Source organism: Lemur catta, chromosome 1 (assembly GCF_020740605.2).
Source record: "Lemur catta isolate mLemCat1 chromosome 1, mLemCat1.pri, whole genome shotgun sequence".
Lineage (NCBI taxonomy): Eukaryota > Metazoa > Chordata > Mammalia > Primates > Lemuridae > Lemur > Lemur catta.
The window spans coordinates 82,302,420-82,324,619 of record NC_059128.1 but is presented as its reverse complement, the minus strand read 5'-3'; the positions used below and the strand labels follow the sequence as shown (position 1 = coordinate 82,324,619).

Here is a 22,200-nt window from a genome sequence, read left to right as displayed (position 1 = left end):
ACCTTTTGTATTTTCCTGGAAAGAGTTAGAACCCATTCTACTAAGTGAAGTATCCCAAGAATGGAAAAATAAGCACCACATGTACTCACTATCAAATTGGTTTCACTGATCATCACCTAAGAGCACATTTAGCAATAACATTGATCAGGTGTTGGGCAGATGTGGGTGGGGGAGAGGATGGGTGTATACATACATAATGAGTGCGATGCGCACTGTCTAGGGGATGGACACGTTTGAAGCTCTGACTCGGGGGGGGAGTGCAGGGACAAGGGCAATATATGTAACCTAAACTTTTGTACCCCCACAATATGCTGAAATAAGAATAAAAAAATAATAAAATAAAAAAAATAAAACGTAGAAATGATCTGGACAGCTAAAAATATACAGAAAAAATTAGCCGGGCATGGTGGTGCATGCCTGTAGTCCCAGCTACTTGGGAGGCTGAGGCAGAACGATTGCTTGAGCCCAGGAGTTTGAGGTTGCTGTGAGCTGGGCTGATGCCATGGCACTCTAGCCTGGGCAACAGAGTGAGACTCTATCTCAAAAAAAAAAAAAAAAGTTACTTATTTATAAAATTAAAAAAAAAAATGTCAGTCTGTGATTGTGTTTGCATTTCTGATGGGCATAGATTTGTCCAAAAGCTATGCAAGGATTTATACTACCAGTTTACTGAGAATGTAGGAGAGTGTGAGTATGTGTGGGGTCAGGGAAGGAAGGATATGTAGATATAAAGCATGAAACATTTTAGGAGACGATTTCATTCCATTAAAATTTAAAAGAAATCAACTTTTGGAAAGTAATGGGTCTTTCCATGATGCTTTCAGAGCTTATAAAATGTAATACCCACTGATAAGCAAAAATGTTTCCAGAATTAATGGACAAAATGATATTGATAATGATGTTTCACTTTCATCAGCACTGGACAGTTTTTCAAAGCATGTGTTGAATTCCCCCTATGTATATTTTTTATTTCAAAATATTAAGGGGATGCAAATGTTTTTGTTACATGGATACCTGTTATAATGTTTAAGTCAGGACTTTTAGTGTGCCCATTACCTGAATAGTGTTCATTATACCTGTTAGGTAGGTTTTTACCCCTCCCCTCCACCCCCCTTTTGTTTAGATGGGGCTTCCTCCCCCCACTGGTAAGGTTGTGTCTATAGCATATTTAGGGCAAGAACCTTTGGCTTTGCTTGTGGCTGCTTTGATGGTGATCTAGGATCTGGATGGATACCTTGGTTACAGATATCCTTAGTTGGTGGTTTCTCAGTTGCTAGCTGTTTGTAATCTGTACCAGTAGTGAGCTTTGTGTAGGGGCAGATTCCTTGTCTCTCTGTGATGAGGGAGGATAGAGGTCTTTGAAATCCTTTCTCTTTCCCAAGCCCTGTGTTCTTCTTAACCATGTGAATTGTATTGGCATGCCCCATTTAATCTCTGAGATAGTAGATGGTGCTCATGGGTAAGAATCAACCACACCCTGTATGCTTGAGTCAGTAAATGCTGTAAAGGGCATGCAAATTGGCCTCCCTGTCAGTAGGCGGCACTTGCTGGAAGGAACAAGCTGCAGTGTTGTTTTGGGGACCTGTAACCAGCTCTAGCCCCTCGGGAGAAGCACTGGAATGCCCTAGGTGCTGGGTGGGGCCCTGGAACTTCCAGGTGAGTCCTTATTCTCCAAGACAGCAGAGGCAGGTTGGGGAGTGAGGCTGGGCAGGGCTGGGTTGGGTGAGCCTGCCCTTAGTCTCCACAAAAGCTGGTAAGGTAGCTATTTCAGCAGGGGTCAAAATTCTGCTCCCAGGCTTCTGGAGAACATGGCCAGGGAGGAACTGAAGTGGCCCCACCCAGCCAGAAAATCTGCTTGTGGGGGCAGGACCATCTGAGAGTCACAATCTGGCTAGCAAGGATGGGTTTTGCTCTTTTCCCCACTACCCTGCTCCATGGTCTCCCTCTAGAGTCTGCCAGCAGGCAGGAGCTCAAACTAGCTGAGCTCCCCAGCAATGGTGCTTCGGGCTAGGAGCTTTCTATCTAAGATCCTGCCTTGGGCTGAGAGCACCACCTTCCTGTTGGGGGAAGGGTGCTCTGCAAATGCCCTGTGGCTGGGCCACACACTGCACTCTCTTTTCAGTTCTGCCCATGCAGGCTCCCTTGCCCCTCAAGATTAGTTCACAAATCTCCTCCTGTGCCCCCAAGCAACATGATCAAGTCCTGCAGGTATGGGTTCTGGCCTGCCAGCCTGTCCCTGGGTCCCCAAAGATCAATCTCTGACCATACCAGGGAGAAACCTGCTGGTCCTGAGTTGCCTGGGGTGCTCAAGTAGGTTTGATATCTCTCAGCTTCGAGGTAGGCCCTGCTCTAATAGAGCAGCTGGGCAAGCAGCACCAGGAAGGGCCAGTGAGCAGGGAGCTCACAGTCCAAGCACCCCTTAGTTCTCTGAAGGTCTTTAAGAGGAAATGTTTGAACCCCACTCTTTGTGTAAGCCCCAACAGAGGGGAAGCTGAAGCTCCTGAGAGCCCCAACTCAAGCATCTCTCTTGGCAGCCATGGTCAGGGTAGGGGAAGGAGAGGAAGAGTCTGAATGGAGGAAAGCTAGCATTCTGGTTGTCTCTGTCACTCTCTCCAGAAGGCAGCCCACCTGGAATACCAGGCTCTGGGGTCACACAGATCCCCCAGGACCCACCAGCCTCCTGTGCTCCCACAGTCTGGGCCAGAGTTGGGAAATGTTTGTATGGGAATGAGCAAGATGAAAACTGAAAAGCTGAAGCCCCATGGGAAGGACAATGGCACCCAGTGGGTGGAGAAGCAATATTGTTCCTGCCACTTCAGCTCGGGTCTGTGGTGACAGGGAAGCTCCCTAAGGGGTCTGGCAGCCTGGTGCTTTGTCTCCAAGAAGCTCCCAGTTCACTGGTGGCACTAGCTTTTGGGCTTGTGAGGGTAGAAAGTCTCTCCAGCAGCTTGGGGGCCTGCTGAGTGCCAGAGATGTGATTAGGGAGGAACAAACCATTCCACTTACCCTTTTGCTGGACTCTAAGCCTTGGGGTTGACCTCTGCTTCTTCTTGTTCTGCTCCTCAGCTTCTTCCCATGGAATCTGTTATAGGTTTTAGCACTTTTCCCTTGGAATTACACCCTATCTATGTTTGTTTGTTTTTTCTTTTTCATCTAAAACAGTGGTTCCCAACCTTTTTGGCACCAGGGACTGGTTTCATGAAGACAATTTTTCCATGGAAGTGGGGAAAAAGGTGGAGCTCAGGTGGTGATGTGAGTGATGGGGAGTGGCTGTGAATACATATGAAGCTTTGCTCACTCGCCTACCACTCACCTCTTGCTGTGTTCCACCCCTGCCCCTGCCCCCCCATTCCTAAGTTTCATGGAAGACAATTTTTCCATAGATGGGGGGTTGGGGGGCGGCAGAGTTCTGTGGCCTGGTCCCTAACAAGCCATAGACTCATATTGGTCCATGGACCGGGGGTTGGGGACCACAGATCTAAAACTTTTCCTTCTTTCTGAGACAATCTGGTAGCTGGTGTCTTTGGTCAGCCATCTTGTCTCTCACCTATGAAGACTGTGATCATTGAATTTATCTCTGTATCATTCAAATTTTACTTTGAAGCTACTCAGCATACAGAAAGAACATTTTTGTTATTTTTCTCTGGACTCATTGGAGTTGTATGGTTTTCCTGAAGTGGAGCAACAAGTGCATCTACACAGAGTGAGGGACTGGGAGAAAGTAGAGATGGCACAGAAGGAGATAAATCACACAAAAAAGACAAAATAATTCATCATATTTGAGGTAGGCAGACTCTGAGATGGTCCCCAATGATGCCCTCTTCTGGTATTAATGCCCTTGTGTAATTCCTTCCACTTGAATGTGGGTTGAACCTGTGACTTGCTTCTAACAAATAAATTATGGCAAACATAATGGGCTGTCACTTTTGAGATTGGTTACAAAAAGACTGACATCAGTCCTGGTTCCCTTTTCTTGCTCACTGTCTCAGAACTCTCTGGGACAAGCCAGCAGCCATGTTGTGAGCAAAAAAGCCCACATGATAAGGAAGTAAGAATGGCCTTCAGCCAACAGCCAGTGAGAAACTGAGACCTTTAGTCCAATGGCCTGTGAGGAAATGAATCTTGCAAACCACTATGTGAGTGAGCTTGAAAGCAGATCCTCCCTCAACTGAGCCTTGAGATGACTGCATCTCCTGCCTACCCCTTGATTGCGACCTGCAAGAAACCCTGAACCAGAAGCATCCAACTAAACTGTGCCCAGATTCCTGGCCTATGAAGCCTATGCAATAATAAATGTTTGCTGTATTAAGCTGCTAAGTTTTGGAGAAGTTTGCTATACATCAGTAGATAACCAATGAAATGTTTGAGTGAAAGTCTGGTTTAGATGACTGTCTTCAATACGTTTATGGCCGCAACTGCTTATCACACTGTGGTGTAACTATATGTTTACTTGTTTTTCTCACCCAATAGGGAATAAAGAATTATTTGCATCTGTATCCCTGACACCTGAAAAAGTATCTAGCACACAATAAGTATTAAATAAATGTATGATGAGTGGGGAGAGCATGGTTTTGTATAAAGATAAGATCAAATTTCATTTTATTTTTCAGCAAAACTTTGCATTATAGTTAAAATGAAGAAAACTAGATGACAGTGATAGAGATAGAAATTTTGGAGTCATTGGTACAAAGTTAATCTTTGAAGTCATCATTAACAAAATGGTGTTTTTAAAAATTTATTGAACAGTTACTGTGTACCAGGTCCTATTCTAAGTTTGCATTTACTAATTCATTTTATTCTCATGCAAACTTCTCAGATAGATACTATCATTGTCCCTATTTTGCAGATAAAGAAATTGAGGCATAGGAAAGTTAGGTAAGTTCCCTGAAGACACTAGAGTGAAGAATAGCACTTGGAATCTATCATTAGCAGACTAGTTTCAGCTCCCACACACTCAAACATTCTGGTACTTAATTGCTTACCATTTACCATAGAGGAATGTGTAGCTCCAGAAGAAGATAAAAACATATTCTAGGCTTTTAAGCATAATCACAATTATGACTTGGGGGAGGGATGGTAAGAGGCAGGGAAGTCAACAGAGGACAAAATATCAAGGGATACCATGATAATGCTCCTCATATTTGAGGATAAATAGTTACTTGAAATTTCTACAGTTAGTCCTGTGTTAAATCACATGTAAACACTGAGCAGACTGGAGATGCATATGGAGAAAATGAGAGGGAGTCAATGTAATTGTACATCACAGGAATGCTCATGTCTTTTAACATGATTTTTAATGTACATTTATAAGGAGAATAATAAACATCTTTGCTAGTTAAGGTACATTAAACCATTATTAGTGTAATACTGGCATATAATTTTTATGAATGATCTTTCAATTTATTTTTTTTTAATTAATCAATTTATTTTTTGAGACAGAGTCTCACTCTGTTGCCCCGGCTAGAGTGCCATGGCGTCAGCCTAGCTAACAGCAACCTCAAACTTCTGGGCTCAAGCGATCCTCCTGCCTCAGCCTCCCAAGTAGCTGGGACTACAGGCATGTACCACTATGCCCGGGTAATTTTTTCTGTATATATTTTTAGTTGTCCAGCTAATTTCTTTCTATTTTTAGTAGAGACGGGGTCTTGCTCTTGCTCAGGCTGGTCTCGAACTCCTGAGCTCAAACAATCCACCCGCCTCGGCCTCCCAGAGTGCTAGGATTACAGGCGTGAGCCACCACGCCTGGCCTCAATTTATTTTTAAAAACTAGATCACTGAGTATTAAAGTTATGAGTAAAATAGGAGAAAAAACTTTGACTTCTGGGACTCAGAGCTGAATGTATAGCGCATCTTTAAACTATGCAGAATCTTGTGCACAATGTATTTAGAGTTCCTAATTCTCCCTTCACACATTGTGTTTTTGTAAACCACCTCAAGCCCTTTATGTGTTGAGAGTAAGCTAACAAAAGAATACCCCACAATGTAATAATATTTTAACATGTGAAACACAAATTATTTAAAAAATTGAAAAAGCAGAGACAAAGTGTTGGTGTAATCTGCATGGGTCCTGTTAAAAAGAAAAGTCTATAGGATGTATCTGTATTTCTAATGTGAGTTTTAAACATTCACATTTTGTTGTAGTTTAGAAAAATCTGAACTCAATGCATTCTCATAATGAGTGCATTATGTTACTATAAACACATACTCCCACCATCACATACATATATACAAACCTTTTTAACATGTAAATACTGTCCAGAAATGGATTATTTAAGCTCTACAATTGAAAATAATGTGGGATATGTCAACAATTATCACAACATAAAAATAAAAGCTGTACAAAGAAATCATCTGTTGTGAATTATCTGTGATTTGGGAGAAGCAAATAGTCAACAGTGAAAAAAAGAAAAGGAAGGAACTCTGAGACTCCAGAAGTATCACCAGCTCTGTATGACACTCCATCTTTATACATTAAGGGTCCAGCAGAATCCCTTTAGAGCCATGTACAACTTCTTTTCACTTTTATTTATATAAATATTTCCAATAATCTTCATCACACATGCATACATAGGTGTTTTCCCACTAATATATGAACAACAACTTGTAACTTGTTTATAAAGTTACTATCAATTGTATTATTCATTTCAAGTCAGTAACTAGTTAATTAGTATATACTAAGGACCTGGTAATACAATCACATTTTAAAAGGCTAAATTGAAAGACAAATATCTGAACAAACGTCTAGTCCAGAACCCTCCCATCTAGTTATTTTTCCAATATATATAAGATTAAATACTTTTTTCCCTTAGTCCTTCTAAAAAATACTAAGGAGAAGTGAACAGGAAAGCCTACACAGCTAGAAAGTTTGTTCCGTTATTTATGAGAATTTACAAAAAAATTTAACCCTCACTTTCCTTCAACTTCAAAAATAAGGGTTTGAACATCATAATATCATCTGTTAATGAGACTTTTCAGATAATGGAAACCAGATATTAGCCTGCTGGAATGTGAAGTCTTTTGAAAATACATTTGTGTTCAAAACACATAGCCCTGAAAACCCTGTAGCAACACAGTGATAAAAGACTCCCTCTGCCAAAATGTGATGGCGAGCTGATATTTCTTCTAATGGTCTGAAAAGAGGAAAAACAGGGACACTGTGTCCCAGACTGGAGAAAAGAAGAGAATGAAGAAGGAAGATGAAGCAGAGAAGAAACCTAAAACCCCTGCTTGCACTGAAGGACCCTCTTCATCAGTACAGGAAAAAATTACTCTAATTTGAACCCAAATTTAAGCCTCTTCTCCACCCAGATCAAGCAGATGGACTGGACTAGATAAATTTCAAGTCTCTTTGAACCGTGAGAATTTATGATACTGTTGGAGGAATTTGACTTTCCACACCATAAGTGGCTGAATTGCTAACTGGTTCAATTTTTCCCTGAAATGATGTCCATATCATTTTGTCAACTCATTGTAGAACCAGATTCTTCTGAGGCAACACTAAGAAAAAGAATCCTTAGACACTGTTCTTCCCATTGTCAGCTGTTGATTTCCCTAAAAGACCACCAGGATAGCCTGTTGACCAAGCAAAGCTAAGTTCAATAGATTTCTTGCGATAAGGGTGAACACCAATTTAACAGAGGTTTAGGAGTGTCTGAAAATGGAGAAATTCTGAAAGGATGTTTATAGGGTTTTAGGGCCTGAATTAGGTGGGTTTGAGGCAGGCCTTGCAAGGCAGGGAAATGCTTGGGATTGAGTAGAGTTTATGATATTATAATTTTGGATTGTGGGCCAAGAGAAGAGGGTTTTAAAGGGAGCTTTGATGAGCAAACTATTTTAGTTTGTTCACAGACTTATCTTCTATGGAAAAGCATTTTCTGGAGTGAATAGCTAGGTTATTTTTGCTTATTCTTAGCATTGTTAAACATAAGAACAAAAAAGTATGCATGGTCCCCCAATTTTTTAAACAGGAATGGGAAAATAAATATGGTAGATTCTCTGAATGTCTAGATAAAGAAGAACAAAAGACTTACTCTTCAACTGTTGGGGGATACTGATAGCAGAAAGCCCTCAGCTACCAATACCCTACAAGGATCTCCTCAGTTGATGATAGTAGACTCATCTAAGGTCATGTCCTATGTCAGATTATATTTTTTTAGAAGTGGCCATAATGATATTGCCCTTCCCACATGCTCTTGTTACAATGTGACTCACCACTTCTCCCATCAAGACATAGCACCAGTGTTCACTGCCCTTGAATTCAGACAGCCCTTTGAAACTTCCTCAACCAACAGAGTGTGACTTTGTGACTTATGAGGCTAAGGCATGAAAGGCTTACAGCTTCTGCTTGTTTCACTTTTGCCTTGGGATGCTTTCTCTTGGCAATAGCTACTATATTAGTAGAAAGATCAGACCACATAGAGAGGTCATGTTCCAGCTAGCAACCACTTCTGAGGTTGAGCCACAGCCAGCTGGCCACCAAACACACGACTGAGGAGGCCTTTGATATGATACCAGTCCCAGCCACCATTTGACCTAAACTACATGATATACCCTCAACTAAGAACCACCTAGCTGAACCTAGTCAATACCCAGAACTACAGAGATAATAACACTAAATCGTAGTTGGTTTATGCCACTAAGTTTGAGGTTGTATACAGCAATAGATAACTGGACCATGCTCCCTTTCTAAGGCAGTCCACATCCATTGACTAATGTGATATATAAAGGTCTGACCCCTTTGCTCCAACTTAGAACAATTCTGAGATGAAAGAAATATGCAGTTCTTATTTCTTTACTACATAAATTCAAATAGTTGCAAAGAAGGCTAACAAAAAATGATCTACACAATAGATAGTTTCTAAGTAAGAGGCAGGAGATATTGAGAAGAATTCAGTGATCATAGAGGTAGAAGCATAGATTATGGCTGGGGAGGTTAGGCACTGCCCAATATGGTCCCTGTAAGAACTGTGCAGCATGCTTTTAAGGGAAAATGTGATGCACATGGAGAATCCTGTTTCGTGCAGTGGATTAGGATGCATCTGTCAGCAGTCACTCCTTTGCACCTATTCACTCTCATGTATCTTTACCTTAAGCCCTTGCCTGGGCTTTCCCCTTCTGCCACAATCCTCATTTTGTGTTCTATATCTGTTGTCTACTCTAATTATTTTCCCGATACTTCAAATCCTGCTTACTAAGTGTCTGATTCTGCCCTATTACCTGCATATGCCTTCATTACCTGGGTACAGATGCAAAATTGTTTCTTGTGGCTCAATAACAAACGTTTGTAGAAAACCTCCTATGTGCTGGGTAATATGCTATGTGCTGCTAAAGATAAGACTAAAATTCCTCACTTCAGGTAACTCATTGTCTAATGTTTTACCTTGTCCACGAGTTTGTCAGCTCCATCCAAAATACAGGCTTTTTGTGCCTTCCTGCCATGCTTACCTAATCAATTTCTGTTCCCCTCTCCTCAATGTCTAAATGCTGAAGTTTAGTGGACTTTAAGAAAGGTGACACCTGCAAAGATATCAGGAAACACATTTCCTTTCCCAGAAATGCCTAGGAATCTACAGAAAAATGGGTATAAATTTTTGCTTGTTTGTATGCATTAAGGACAACATTTGAAACATAAATGAAGTGCTTAGAGTATTGTGCTGGGGTATTAAGAATAGAAGTTTAGTCTAGAAGAAAATGAAAGGGGATTCACCAGGTTGCCTTTCTCCACAGAACTAGCACCCAATGGGAGTCTGTTGTTTTGCTACAATTTCATGTGATCATATTTGTCTATATAAGCTAGTATCAAGATATTCTGGGGAAATTCCACCAGAAGAGTGAGACAGAGAGGAGTAGAATTGGGAAACTAGAGGCAAAGAAACAAGTCAGAAGCATGGAAATACACTTAAGCAAAAACGCACCTGTCAAGTGTCAATTTTGATAACCACTAGGGGCTACAAAAAGGACCAGCTCACTGGGTTTTTGGCTCCCATATCCCAGAAAACACTGTTAGGAAAGGAAAAGATATATTTACCCTGGAGCAAATAAAAGAAAAGTTGCCTGAGTTTTAGACGTTATAAAAGGCAAATGGTACAGGAAGACCCACCAAGATCAAAAATTGGACTATGGAAAAGGCAAGTCACAACACCCTCATGGAGATTCTGAAAATACATTATTTTAAGAGATGATCCATTTGTTCTTACTTTTAAGCTCAGTTTTGTGGAACTAGCCCATTATTTTTTCGTCACTATTCTTATAACCTTGATAGTGTCTCCAAGTAAGAACTTAATAGTTTTGAATAGATAGAGAATTTAGGAAACCAAGATTAGTATGTGATCCAGCCAATGATACTTTACAACATTACATAAAATGGCAATAGAGACTACTTAAAGCAAGATACAAAGAAATGTAAATATGTATACACTGTTAGGTATTTATCATGTTTGATATCATTGTAGAGTGGCACTGTCCAATATGGCAGCCACCAGCCATGCGTGGCTATTTAAATTTAAATTTAAATTTAAATTAATAAAATTAAGTATGAGTATAAATTCAATTCATTAGTTACACTGGCCATATTTTAAGTGTTCATTAGCCATATGTGACTATTGGACAGTGCAGATGTAAAACACTTCCATTATCACAGAAAATTCTACGGACAGCACTGTCCTGAGTAAAAAGAAAAATTCAGACTGTTTTACAGAACTTGGGATGTTACCTTGGAATATCAGGCAGCCAAGATGTACAGGACTTCCTTTTGCCCTGCTACTTGCAGCCTTCTAATTTTAGAAGTTTAAAGGTTTAAGAAATTACATATTACTGTTTTCATTTACTCATTATTCATCCATCCAGCAAAGTTACCAACAAAGTTAATTTCCCATCTAAGTTCTAAATTCTCCCCTCTTGTTTTGCTTTTTTTGGCTAGATTTTTCCTTTTCATTCTATTTTAGTTTTATTTTGTTTTTTGTTTGTTTTTGCTCGGAAAAAAACTACTTTCAGAATCATGCTGAATTTTTTGCCCATGTAGCATAACATGGCTTCAACTCACAGAAAAAAGCTTGCTGCTCTGTGTACAAACTCTGAGATCAGATTTTAAGTAACCTAGTTCTGTATAAAAGTCTGTGATTGCCTTTTTACAGTTAGAAGATTTCTGATCCATGGATCTCTTTACTTAATTCTCCTTGATACTAACATATCAATTACCTAAAATAACCTTATAACTCTCCTACTTGGCTCCCAGGGATTCCATAAAGGACCAGATTTTAAATTTTTAAAAATATATTTAAAATGTATTTAGTAGAGTACTTTATATGCATAAAAATATCATGAAGCCATAATAAAATAAAGGATACATCAAGTATTTAAACTTCACTCTTAGAAAAGAGGAAGGACATTTTATTTTTAGATGACTTTTACTTGAAGCTATGCTAAACCTGATGAGTAGGTTGCTAAGTTTCTTCCTTTCACAAACTCTGCCAATTAAGCGTAGAGGATGAGTTTAGACATTAAAATTAAAATAATAATTTTTATAAGAACTTGATGAACAAAGGGGTTTTGTTTTATATGAGTGAGTATGTGTATTGTAAGCATTTTCAGCCACCCTGAGCCAGAGATGATTAAAAAATTGTAACATCCAGCCCTTTTTTTTTGTAGATTCAGTTTAAGTTGTAGTTAGGGTTCTTTTTTCTTTTTCTTTTAATAAAATACACAAAACACAGACCACAATTCATCAAGTTGTTATTAACACTAATTAGTGAAATAAATAGAAGAATTTAGTTGCTTTAGAGAATCAGGTTCCAGGGGAGTGGGTTGTATCAATTTTTTTAGCCACAATTTGGATTTTAGACTATAAACATGGCTCAACGGAAAAATAAGGAGGTGGGGGGATAGGAGGAATTTTCATCCTGGAGAGTTTAGTAATAGCTTGGGTTTTTAAAAATGTAGTAGAAATGTGGTAAAGCCCAATTTGTATCAAATAAGAGAAAAAAACTTCATTTTCAAATAATTTAAATGATCTCCAAATGTTGGGTGCAAAGTATTCTTGCTATAAATATTATTGTTTAATAAAATCAGTTGGAATAGCCAAAGCTTTTTGAATACTTAGAATTTAGGACTGAAAAGCAATATCTCAATTAAATATAAAAAATTGATTAGGTAATAATTTTGTGTTCACCAAGCCCATTGCTCCTCTTAGGAGGTGGGCAGGCAAAGGAGAAAGTAAACAAACCCTGCACTGTTACTACGCATTTGCCCCATAAAAATCAATGCCAGCCTCTGGCTCCAGTGATTCTACTAGGTGCTCCAACATTTCAGAAAGTAGAAACCATATTCTAGCTTAGAGCTAAAGTCCTGTTTATTCATGGAAAAATCAAATTGGCTCCTTTTGGTGGATGCCTTGCATGGATCTGTTCTCTGGGTTTGTTTGTTTTGTTTTGTTTTTCACTAATATTCAAATATGATATATCTCAGGGAAGTGGGGGCTCTAGAATTTCTATCTTTATATGACAGTCTTAGATATTCAATCCAGTTATAAGCAGAGGGTTAGGGAACTTATCTTGAACATGTATTTGAAAAGCAAACCCAAAGTTTATTTGGAATAGCTTCGTGGAGGGTGGAGGGGAAAATGGAAATACTGGGGATGGCTAGTCACTCCAAACAACCCCAGAAGCTGTCTCTGTTAAAAGACATAAATTATAAAAATTCTGTAATCTCTATAAATCAACAACTATAAATGCTGGAATTTCTATGAATCAATAACTTGCTTATCAGTTGCCCATAATTTTTCAAATAACTAAAGCTGATCATTTGAAGCATTAAAACTATATTAACCATTTTAAGGGAAATTTTCACTAAAGGTTATCATACTTCCGTGACTTCAATAATTAATTTTATTATGATGCCCATGATTCTCAGGGTGAAATCTATGACTTACCTGTACCTAGATACCAATATGAATCCTTGTTCAGTAGGCAAAGAATGGTAAACATTTACAGTTTACCTTACCAAATATCCTATTACATACCAGCGCTGATATTACTAGGAGGGTGCTAAGCAATTCAATAGCAAAGACAGGATATAGCGTCATCAGTAATCTATCCTACACATAGGATGCTATAGAAGCTTAGAGAAACACCCTAATCCAACTTGAGACATCCCTGCACCAAAAGAGCATAGATTGCTAAGCTTTTATTGTCTTGATACCTATGTTTTATAGGTCCTCTGTTCCCTACTCCTACAAAATCTGTTGTCACTTCTTATTCCCACCAATTCCTTAAGGGAAAACACCGTATCTTACTCATCTTTGAGTCTCAATGCCTAGTAAATGTCCTGGCAAGGGTGCTGAATGAATGCTTTGAGTTAAATATATGTTACTATTTCCAGTAGCTCTGTTCCCACGGTTTTCTAGACTATGCTACAAAACTGCTAATAATATGTTAAATAATGAAACTAAAACTGTATCCCTATTTTCCATGTAATACCATTCCATATAGAATCTGGGTGAGAGTCCAACAGTGATATATTATCTCCTATAGAATAAAGCATGTGTGCTTAGTGATAATGAGTTTTTTAAAAAATTGTAATACATAGCTACATATGGGTAGATGTTTGACACTCATACCAATCTAACATTAAAATATTTTTAAGTGTAGACAAAGGTAAACATTAAGCAGAAGATAACTGCTCTAAGATCAGTTTGGACTTCTTGCTAATAAGTTATTTCAAGAATTTAGTTGTTAGGGGGGCCGGGCATGGTGGCTCACGCCTGTAATCCTAGCACTCTGGGAGGCCGAGGCGGGTAGATCGTTTGAGCTCAGGAGTTCGAGACCAGCCTGAGCAAGAGCGAGACCCTGTTTCTACCAAAAATAGAAAGAAATTATATGGACAACTAAAAATATACATAGGAAAAATTAGCCAGGCATGGTAGCACATGCCTGTAGTCCCAGCTACTCGGGAGGCTGAGGCAGGAGGATCACTTGAGCCCAGGAGTTTGAGGTTGCTGTGAGCGAGGCTGACACCACAGCACTCTAGCCCGGGCAACAGAGTGAGACTCTGTCTCAAAAAAAAAAAAAGAAAAAAAAGAATTTAGTTGTTAGGATTAAGAATGGAATGAATTCGGGTACGTAAAGGAGGAAATTCTGGCCACACTTTGCAGCCTAACTTCCTTTTATTATACTTGTTATACAATAGCATTATGTGTATAATGGGCACTTTAGCCTTAAACCTGGGAATCTCAGAAGCAACTCTGAGGATATTCCAAGGAGTATCCTAAGGGATATGAGGGAGACAGCAGAGCCTTCTGTAGCCTCATGCTAGGACAAAACTTTTGGCAGATAAGAGCAAATTTTCCCCTAGCCATTCTTTTTCTGAGTTTCACACAAACCCAATCTCCCAAAAACAATGTATTTCACTTCTAGAAGCTTCAGTTTCTTCATGTATAATAGAATTAAATTGGATCCTATAATTTCTAAGGTCCCTTGTTTCTCTAATATCTAATGATTCTAAAGAGAGATGAAAGACCCCAGAGTCTCAGGTCTTAGTTTGTTATATCTCAACCACTGCTGTTGTAAAGTCAAGAATAGGACCATTTTATCTGTCCCCAAATGACTCCTGCTCCATTTAGTGGCTTGTCATGTAGGCTCCCTGTAGTAGTGCATGGGAAAATGAAATTTGAGGCCAATTCAGACCGTGGAATTAAAAACCATGTTGCCACAGTCATCCCTAAGAAATAGGATATAGCCATTCTTTATAATTTATAAGCTCTAAGTACTCTATTTTTTTATAGTCGGGAAAAATTTGATGGCTTTAAGTATCTGAAGAGAATACAAATTAGGACATTAACACACATTAACAGAAGTCTACTGAAAACCATCACCATTGAGTAGTACAAGAAAATGCTGAGGTCTTAGTCAACACCAACATCGTACAGCTCACAACCTGATTGTACAACACAAATGTACAATCGTGCCCAAATTTTGTTAACAATTAGAATGACTTTATAAAGAATGTATGTATACTCATTTCATTTCAATAAAGCCTTATGTTCAAAATTAATAATTTATAAGAAATAAAACATAATTCTTCATTTGCATACCAATAGTATACAATGACTGTGTAAGCCAAAGAAAATCTAATTAGTTCAAAGTGACAAACATATCATCTCCCTCACAAATACTTAATCATGAAAATCATATGCAAGAGCACCATATAATGTTGTAGAAGGATAAAATCTTTGAAATTCTAACAGGCACTCTGAGGGAGAAATTAAATAATACCAGGTATAAGAAAAGTGTATCATTAGTTGTACTAGTCATTCTATAAGAAGAAATGATATTCAATTTTCTACAACTTTTACTCATGGAAGATCTTAGATTTTCAGTCACTTTATGTGGTGGTAGGGCTAAGACAAGCATTAAAAATGATCTGATATCTTAAAGTATCACTAGTTTCAGGAAGATTGCCGAACCTTCTCTTCTAATGCTGCCAGACTCCTTCACAGTCTGTGATAGCCACAGGGAGAAAAAAACTAAAAATGAAAATCTGGCATAACTAGGATTGTGGGTTTCTTGCTTACATAATCAACGGGACCACTGCCTCTTTTTTTCAACCATGTGCATCACTCCAGGTCCAAGCTAAGCAAGACCAGGGCTATCTTTTCCCAGAATTCAGAGGAACCTGAGATAAAAGAGATGCAATCCTCCCTTGCTAGGATTCTGGGGGGATAAATGTCATATTGGAATACACAAGTGGAGAGTAGAGGAGAAATTGGTGATTTCATGTATGAAATTCAACAAAGTCTGTACCATCCTATATATCATCAGGGCAATAGAGCACCTCTGATACATAGACTCAGTGAAATCTTTCACAGGCATTAAAATAATTACTATAAAACCTGGATGTATAAAGAAATTATGATAGTATGTTGGGTAAAGAAAACAACCGTGCCATTATAACAATATTGTAACATATATATTTGCGTATGACATATTAAGAGACACATAGAAAAATGAAAATAGTTTTTATTTTTTAGAGAGTGGAAATATGGGATTTTCTTTTCTTTTATGACATTAATGTTTCTATAATATTCTTTGTACAATAATATTTTTAAGTCTTACTGAAGCATTTGTCAAAATGAGTAGATTTTATGAGGTTTAGTTTAATCTCTGTTTTAGTTATTTTAAGTGAGGCTTCCACTACTTCCCTTTTAGATTTGAGCACTAATGTATTCTTAAAATTGAACATTCATTGAATAATCAGAAATATTACTATGCAAAATGAAATCTCAAAGCCAAAATTTGAAAGCAACCTGGATCCAGCCTGAAGATGTTTTATTTTGAAATAATAACATGCAGATTTGATTCATATTAAAGCCAAACTATGGTTCACATGGACACTTATTCCAATAATGTCATTTAGGAGATCCCTGAATACAAGGTATAGTGTAATCAGATCTTGTGAATGTCATGTAATTCCTGAAGACAATACTATGTTTCTGACTCTAGGTTGCCAGAACAATCAGTTGAAAGCAGGAAATTCCAGTGGATAAATTAGCCGTTCAATAACAGTTACTGTTTGAATATAACCTACATCACTATGAAATTTCTGAGAGTAAAACTAGTTGGCCTCAGGTACACACTGGAAATAGGCCTCCTGATCCAAAATGAGGCCCTCACCAGGAAGCGATTTCCCAGGATGGCCTCTACCAAGCAACAAGTAAGACTGCATTCAGTAGAACTATTTTCATATAAGTGAAGGCAATAGTCACCCTTCTATCTTGCTCCACAGCATCAAACATGAGCGCTGGAGTAGACCTAGAGTCTGGGTCCTTTGGTGCTGGCGTGGTGTCTAGAGCTGTCGGGGCAAGCACAGTGCTGCGGTAGGCCTGGAGCCTTCAGTAGGTCCAAACCATGAGTTTGCTGAGGCTGGCCTAGGGCCTAGGGCTGCTGGGGCCCATCTGGCTCTGAAGCAGGAGTAGAGACCAAGTCTGCAGGGCTAGCCTGGTGCCTGAGGGCTCAGGGGCTGGCCTGGAGACTGAGTCCATGGGGGCCTGATTGGTGCTAAGTCTTGCAGGGGCATGTCTGGTACTGGGTTCTAAGGCAAAGTCCAATGCTCACTTCACTCTCCTTCGCCCACGTAGTGGGTGTCTCTCTCTCTCATGCCATGCTGCCTGGTTTGACTGATGTTTCTATGAGCGCTGGGAAGTCCAACAAGTGCTTTTTTGTCTGTCTTTTTTTTTTTTGTATCAAAATATTAATGGAGTACAAATGTTTTTGTTACATGATTGCTTTTATAATGCTTAAGTCAGGACTTTAAGTGTGCCCATCACCTGAATAGTGTTCATTATACCTGTTAGGAGGTTTTTACCCCTCCCCTCCATCACCTCCCTACTACTTGATTTTCAATGACTTTTACTTTGCCCATGTATACCCAACTATTAGTTCCAAATTATTAGGGAGTACAAGTGTTGTTTATTTTTCCATTCTTCACATACTTTACTTAGGATGATGGCCTCCAGTTCCATCCAAATTGCTATAAAGACATTAATTCATTTCTTTTTATGGCTGAGTGGTACTCCATGGTGTGTATATATATACATATGTATACATACACCACATTTTGTTAATCCACTCATGGATTGCTGGGCACTTGGGTTAATTCCACATCTTTGTGATTGTGAATTGTGATACAATAAACATTCGGAGTGCAGGAGTCTTTTGATAAAATGACCTCTTTTCCTTTCGGTAGATACCCACTTGTGGGATTTCTGGATCAAATGGTAGGTCTGCCTTTAGTTCTTTGAGAAGTCTCCATACTGTTTTCCAGAGGGGTTTACTAATTTGCAGTTCCACCAACAGTGTATAAGCATTCCTTTCTCTCTGCATCCACACCAGCATCTATAGTTTTTTGACTTTTTAATAATAGCCATTCTGACAGGGGTAAGGTAGTAGTATCTCATTGTGGTTTTAATTTGCATTTCCCTGATGATTAGTGATGTTGAGCATTTTTTCATATGTTTTTTGGCCATCTGTCTATCTTTTTTTGAGAAGCTTCTGTTCATGCCTTTTGACCATTTTTTAATGAGGTTGTTTGTTTTTTTCTTGCTGATTTGTTTGAGTTCTTTGTAGATTCTTGATATTAACCCTTTATCAAAGGAACAGCTTACAAATACTTTCTCCCATTCTGTAGGTTGTCTATTTTTCTGTTGATTACTTCTTTTGCTGTACAGAAGCTTTTAAATTTAATCAAGTCTCATTTATTTATTTATTTTTGTTGGTGCTATAATTGTCTTTGGGGTCTTAGTCATAAATTCTTCACCTGCACCAATATCTAGAAAAGTTTTTTCTACATTTCTTATAGAATTTTTAAGTTTCATGCCTTATATTTAAGTCATTTATCCATTTGAATTAATTCTTGTAAGTGGTGAGAGATAGGGGCCCTGTTTCATTCTTCTGCATGTGGCTCTCTGATTTTCCCAGGACCTTTTATTGAATATGGCTTCTCTTCCACAGTATATGTTGTTGTCTGCCTTGTCAAAGATCAGTTGGTTGTAGGTAGATGGTTTTATGTCTGGGTTCTCTATTCTGTTCCATTGGTCTCTGCCTTTGTTTTTGTGCCAGTACCATGCTATTTTGGTTACTATTGCCTTGTAGTTCTTACAAGGAATGCTTTCAACCTTTCCCTGTTCAGTATGATGTTGGCTGTGGCTCTGTAATATATGGCTTTTATAATTTTCAGATATGTTCCTTCTATGCCAAGTTTGTTGACGGTTTTGATCATCAAAGTGTGTTGGATTTTGTCGAATGCTTTTTCTGCATCTGTTGAGTTGATCTTATGATCTTTGTTTTTGCTTCTGTTTATATGGTGAATCACATTTATTGATTTATACATGTTGAACCATCCTTGCATCCCTTGGATGAAGCCCACTTGGTCATGGTGGATTATTTATTTTTTGATGTGCTGTTGAGTTCAGTTTGCTAGAATTTTGTTGAGGATTTTTGCATCTATATTCATAAGGGCTATTGTTCTACAGTTGTTGTTGTTGTTTTATTGTGTCCCTTCCTGGCTATGGTATCAAGGTGATATTGGCTTCATGGAAGGAGTTGGGGAGGATTCCCTCCTTCTTGATGCTATGGAATAATTTCTGTAGTATGGGTACCAGCACTTTTTTGTAGGTATTGTAGAATTCTGCTGTGAATCCATCTGATTGGGGCTTTTTTTGGTTGTTTTGGGGAGATTTTTTACTACTGCTTCAATCTCACTGCTCATTATTAGTCTATTCAGGAGTTCTGTTTCTTCCTGACTGAGTCTTGGGAGGTTGTATGTTTCCATGAATTTGTCCATTTACTCTATGTTTTCTGTTTATGTGCATAGATATTTTCATAGTATTCATGGATGATATTTTGTATTTCTGTGGCATCAGTTGTAATATCTCCTTTCTCATTTCCGATTGAGTTTATTTGGGTCCTTTCTCTTCTATTCCTGGTTAATCCAGCAAGAGGTCTATCAGTTTTGTTTATCTTTTCAAAGAACCAACTTTTTTTTTCATTGAAAGCATGGCTTTCCTGTGGGGGGAGAGGTACTCCACCAGTGCCCTGCAGCTCAGACTCACACTGCACACTCCTGTCAGTTCTGCCCATGTGTGCTCCCTTGACTCCCAAATGTAGTTCACTAATCTCCCCTCTGTGCCCCCAAGCAACACAACAGGAGTCTTGGAGGTATGGGATCTAGCCTATGGGCCTGTCCCGTGGACCCCTAAGGTCAATTCCTGACTGTGCCAGGGAGAAGCGTGCTGGTCCCAAGTTGGCCATGGAGTGCTCAAACAGGCTTAATGCCCCTCCACTTTGGGGTAAGTCTGGCACAAAGGAGTGCCAGCGGGCAGGGAGTTCATAGTGCAAGCACTCCTAGGTCCACTGCAGGTCCTTAAGAGGAAAGATGTGAGCCCACTCTCTATGGAAGCCTCGGTATGGTGGGCACAACAACAGAGGGAAAACAGCTGCTCTGAGAGTCTCACCTCAATTGTCCTTCTTGGCAGCAGTGGATGGGGGAGGGGTGTGGGAGGAAAAGAGTCTGAATGGAAGAGAGCTGGCACTCCAGCCCTCCTCATCCCTCTCCCTGGAAGATAGCCTGCAGCTTCCTAGCTCTGGGATAACACAGATTCTCCAGGGCCCACCGCAGTCTGGGCTGAAGTTGGGAACTGTTTGTGTAGGAACAGGTGACATGAAACCTGAAGGGCTGGAGCTCCCTGGGATAGACAAAGGCACACTATGGGTGAAGAAGTAGTATGGCATTTGCCATCTTGGCTCTGGTCTGTGATGACGGGGAGTGACCCCAAAGGGGCTGGCAGCCTGATGCTTTATTTTCAAGAAGCTCCCAGTTCAGTGGTGGCAGCAGCTTTTGGGTTAATGAAAGTAGAAAAGCTCTCCAGCAGCTGAAGAGCCCACTGACTACCAGAGGTGTGAGGGAAGAAGAAACAAAATCCCTACCTACCCTTACCACTGGGATTGATCTCTACCGATATCTTGTTTCTTCCTGTTCTGCTCTGCAACTTTCTCCTGTGGAATCTCCAGCAGGCTGTGGCACCTTTCTGCCAGAACTACACCTGTGCTGTGTTTTGTTCCCCTTTCTCCTTTATCTGAAACCTCTCCTTCCCTCTGGGATGATATGGCAACCAATGTCTCTAGTCAGCCATCTTCCCTCTCCACCTCCAATCTAAGGTCTTCTTTTAACACAAGCTAAGGGGCATTCTCTTTGAGTCATCTGTTTATTTGCCAATTGCTGGTTCAAAAGGGAAGTGTCTGCTTTGCCAGACACAGGCATGAGTTAAGACCAGGGTTAAGACACAGCCACAGGCTGTATAAGAAACAGATGGGATGAGAGACCAACCTCATTAACAGCATACTTGGACTTTCTGCTTACCATCTTTCTTCTGTGCAGATAGCAGAAGCCAGGCTAACTGAGGCTGCTACACATGCTGGCAGTTAACCCCAAAGCCTCTCAGAAGTCAAGACTTTGAGGTTCTCAGTATGTGTAAAAATGAAGAAATGCCTAAACAAAGTTACAAAAATTTTGGTACATTTTTAATATTCACATTTAACAAATTGCTGCTTTTAAAACACACATGCATACACACATTAAAGATTACAGGATTTATGGAACTGTTAAATCATAGTGCCCAACGGTTGCTGCGGTCCAGATAATAGGACACAAGTTTAAAGTGGTCTAATGGTGTTGTCTTCCTTCAGTCCTCTGAGTGTTAACTCCAGACATAATATTCATGTCTACACTTGAGACCCTCCATGACTGGGAAGCCCTTGCCAGATGGTCCCCTTGGTTTCCCTGTGAACAATACTGTTTACCTCTCCCAAATGTCTATAATTAGAGATCTTTCCTTAACCATAAGCCTAGCACACCGCCTGCTCCAACATACCATGATATTATAAAGGAGGCAAGAAGACAATTTGCAAGAAACGAAAAGGATTTTAGGATGTAAGTTGATGCCATACTATTGCTAAATATAAAATCATGCTTTTTTAGAGCTGGAAGTGATCAGAGAAATCATTTAAACTAAGCTCCTTATTTTATTGATGAGGAGAGTCATTTCTGAGCATCTTACAGACTCATAAATTCCTTTCAGGTAAGTGTCAGGGATGTATGTTGTAACCATGGAGCAATGGCAAGTGTCAGGGACTGAAGAAAGGAAGTAAGCTTTGCTGTGGTGGTGGGGGGGTACACACCAACATGGAGAGGCTAAAGCTCCAGGAAATAGGGATTGGAGTCTGGTCCATTTATAAAGAGATGCGCCCTGGAAGATGAGCAGAAAAGCTGTCTGCAGTAGAAGGAGTTCCCTGGAGCTGAGAAGCAGCTGGGGTGGTGTTAAGGGAAGCAAGATAGGGAGGTCTTTTCTGAAATGTTTTCCTGGGGAACATATTCAGGTTTTTATGCTTATTTAAATGATTCCTTGTGGCCAGTCATGGTATTCTCATATGCTAGGAAGCTAGGAATTTTTACAAGAACATATTGGCAGGGTCCAATATTATCCCTATGATATGAAGGTTCTGCCTAGAGATTTTATTGCCTTAAGGGGAAGAAAAGCTGAGCATCAGGATGCCTGATGCTGTTAAAGGAGCACACCAAAGAGAGGTAAATGGGGGAGCAGCCAGCTATGACATATCCAGGAGGCAGATAAAGTCTGAGCACCTATTTTCCATG

The 22,200-nt window shown here is 39.6% G+C and overlaps 1 protein-coding gene across 1 annotated transcript in view; it reads left to right on the top strand.

Moving 5' to 3' along the window:
- The window catches only part of FAM227B (family with sequence similarity 227 member B), a 181,453-nt gene that overhangs the window by 153,406 nt on the left and 5,847 nt on the right, over window positions 1–22,200 (top strand). The window contains exon 14 of the mRNA XM_045528854.1: window positions 21,402–21,477. Coding sequence (XP_045384810.1) covers window positions 21,402–21,477 — 76 coding nt within the window. The remainder of the gene's footprint in view (window positions 1–21,401; window positions 21,478–22,200) is intronic.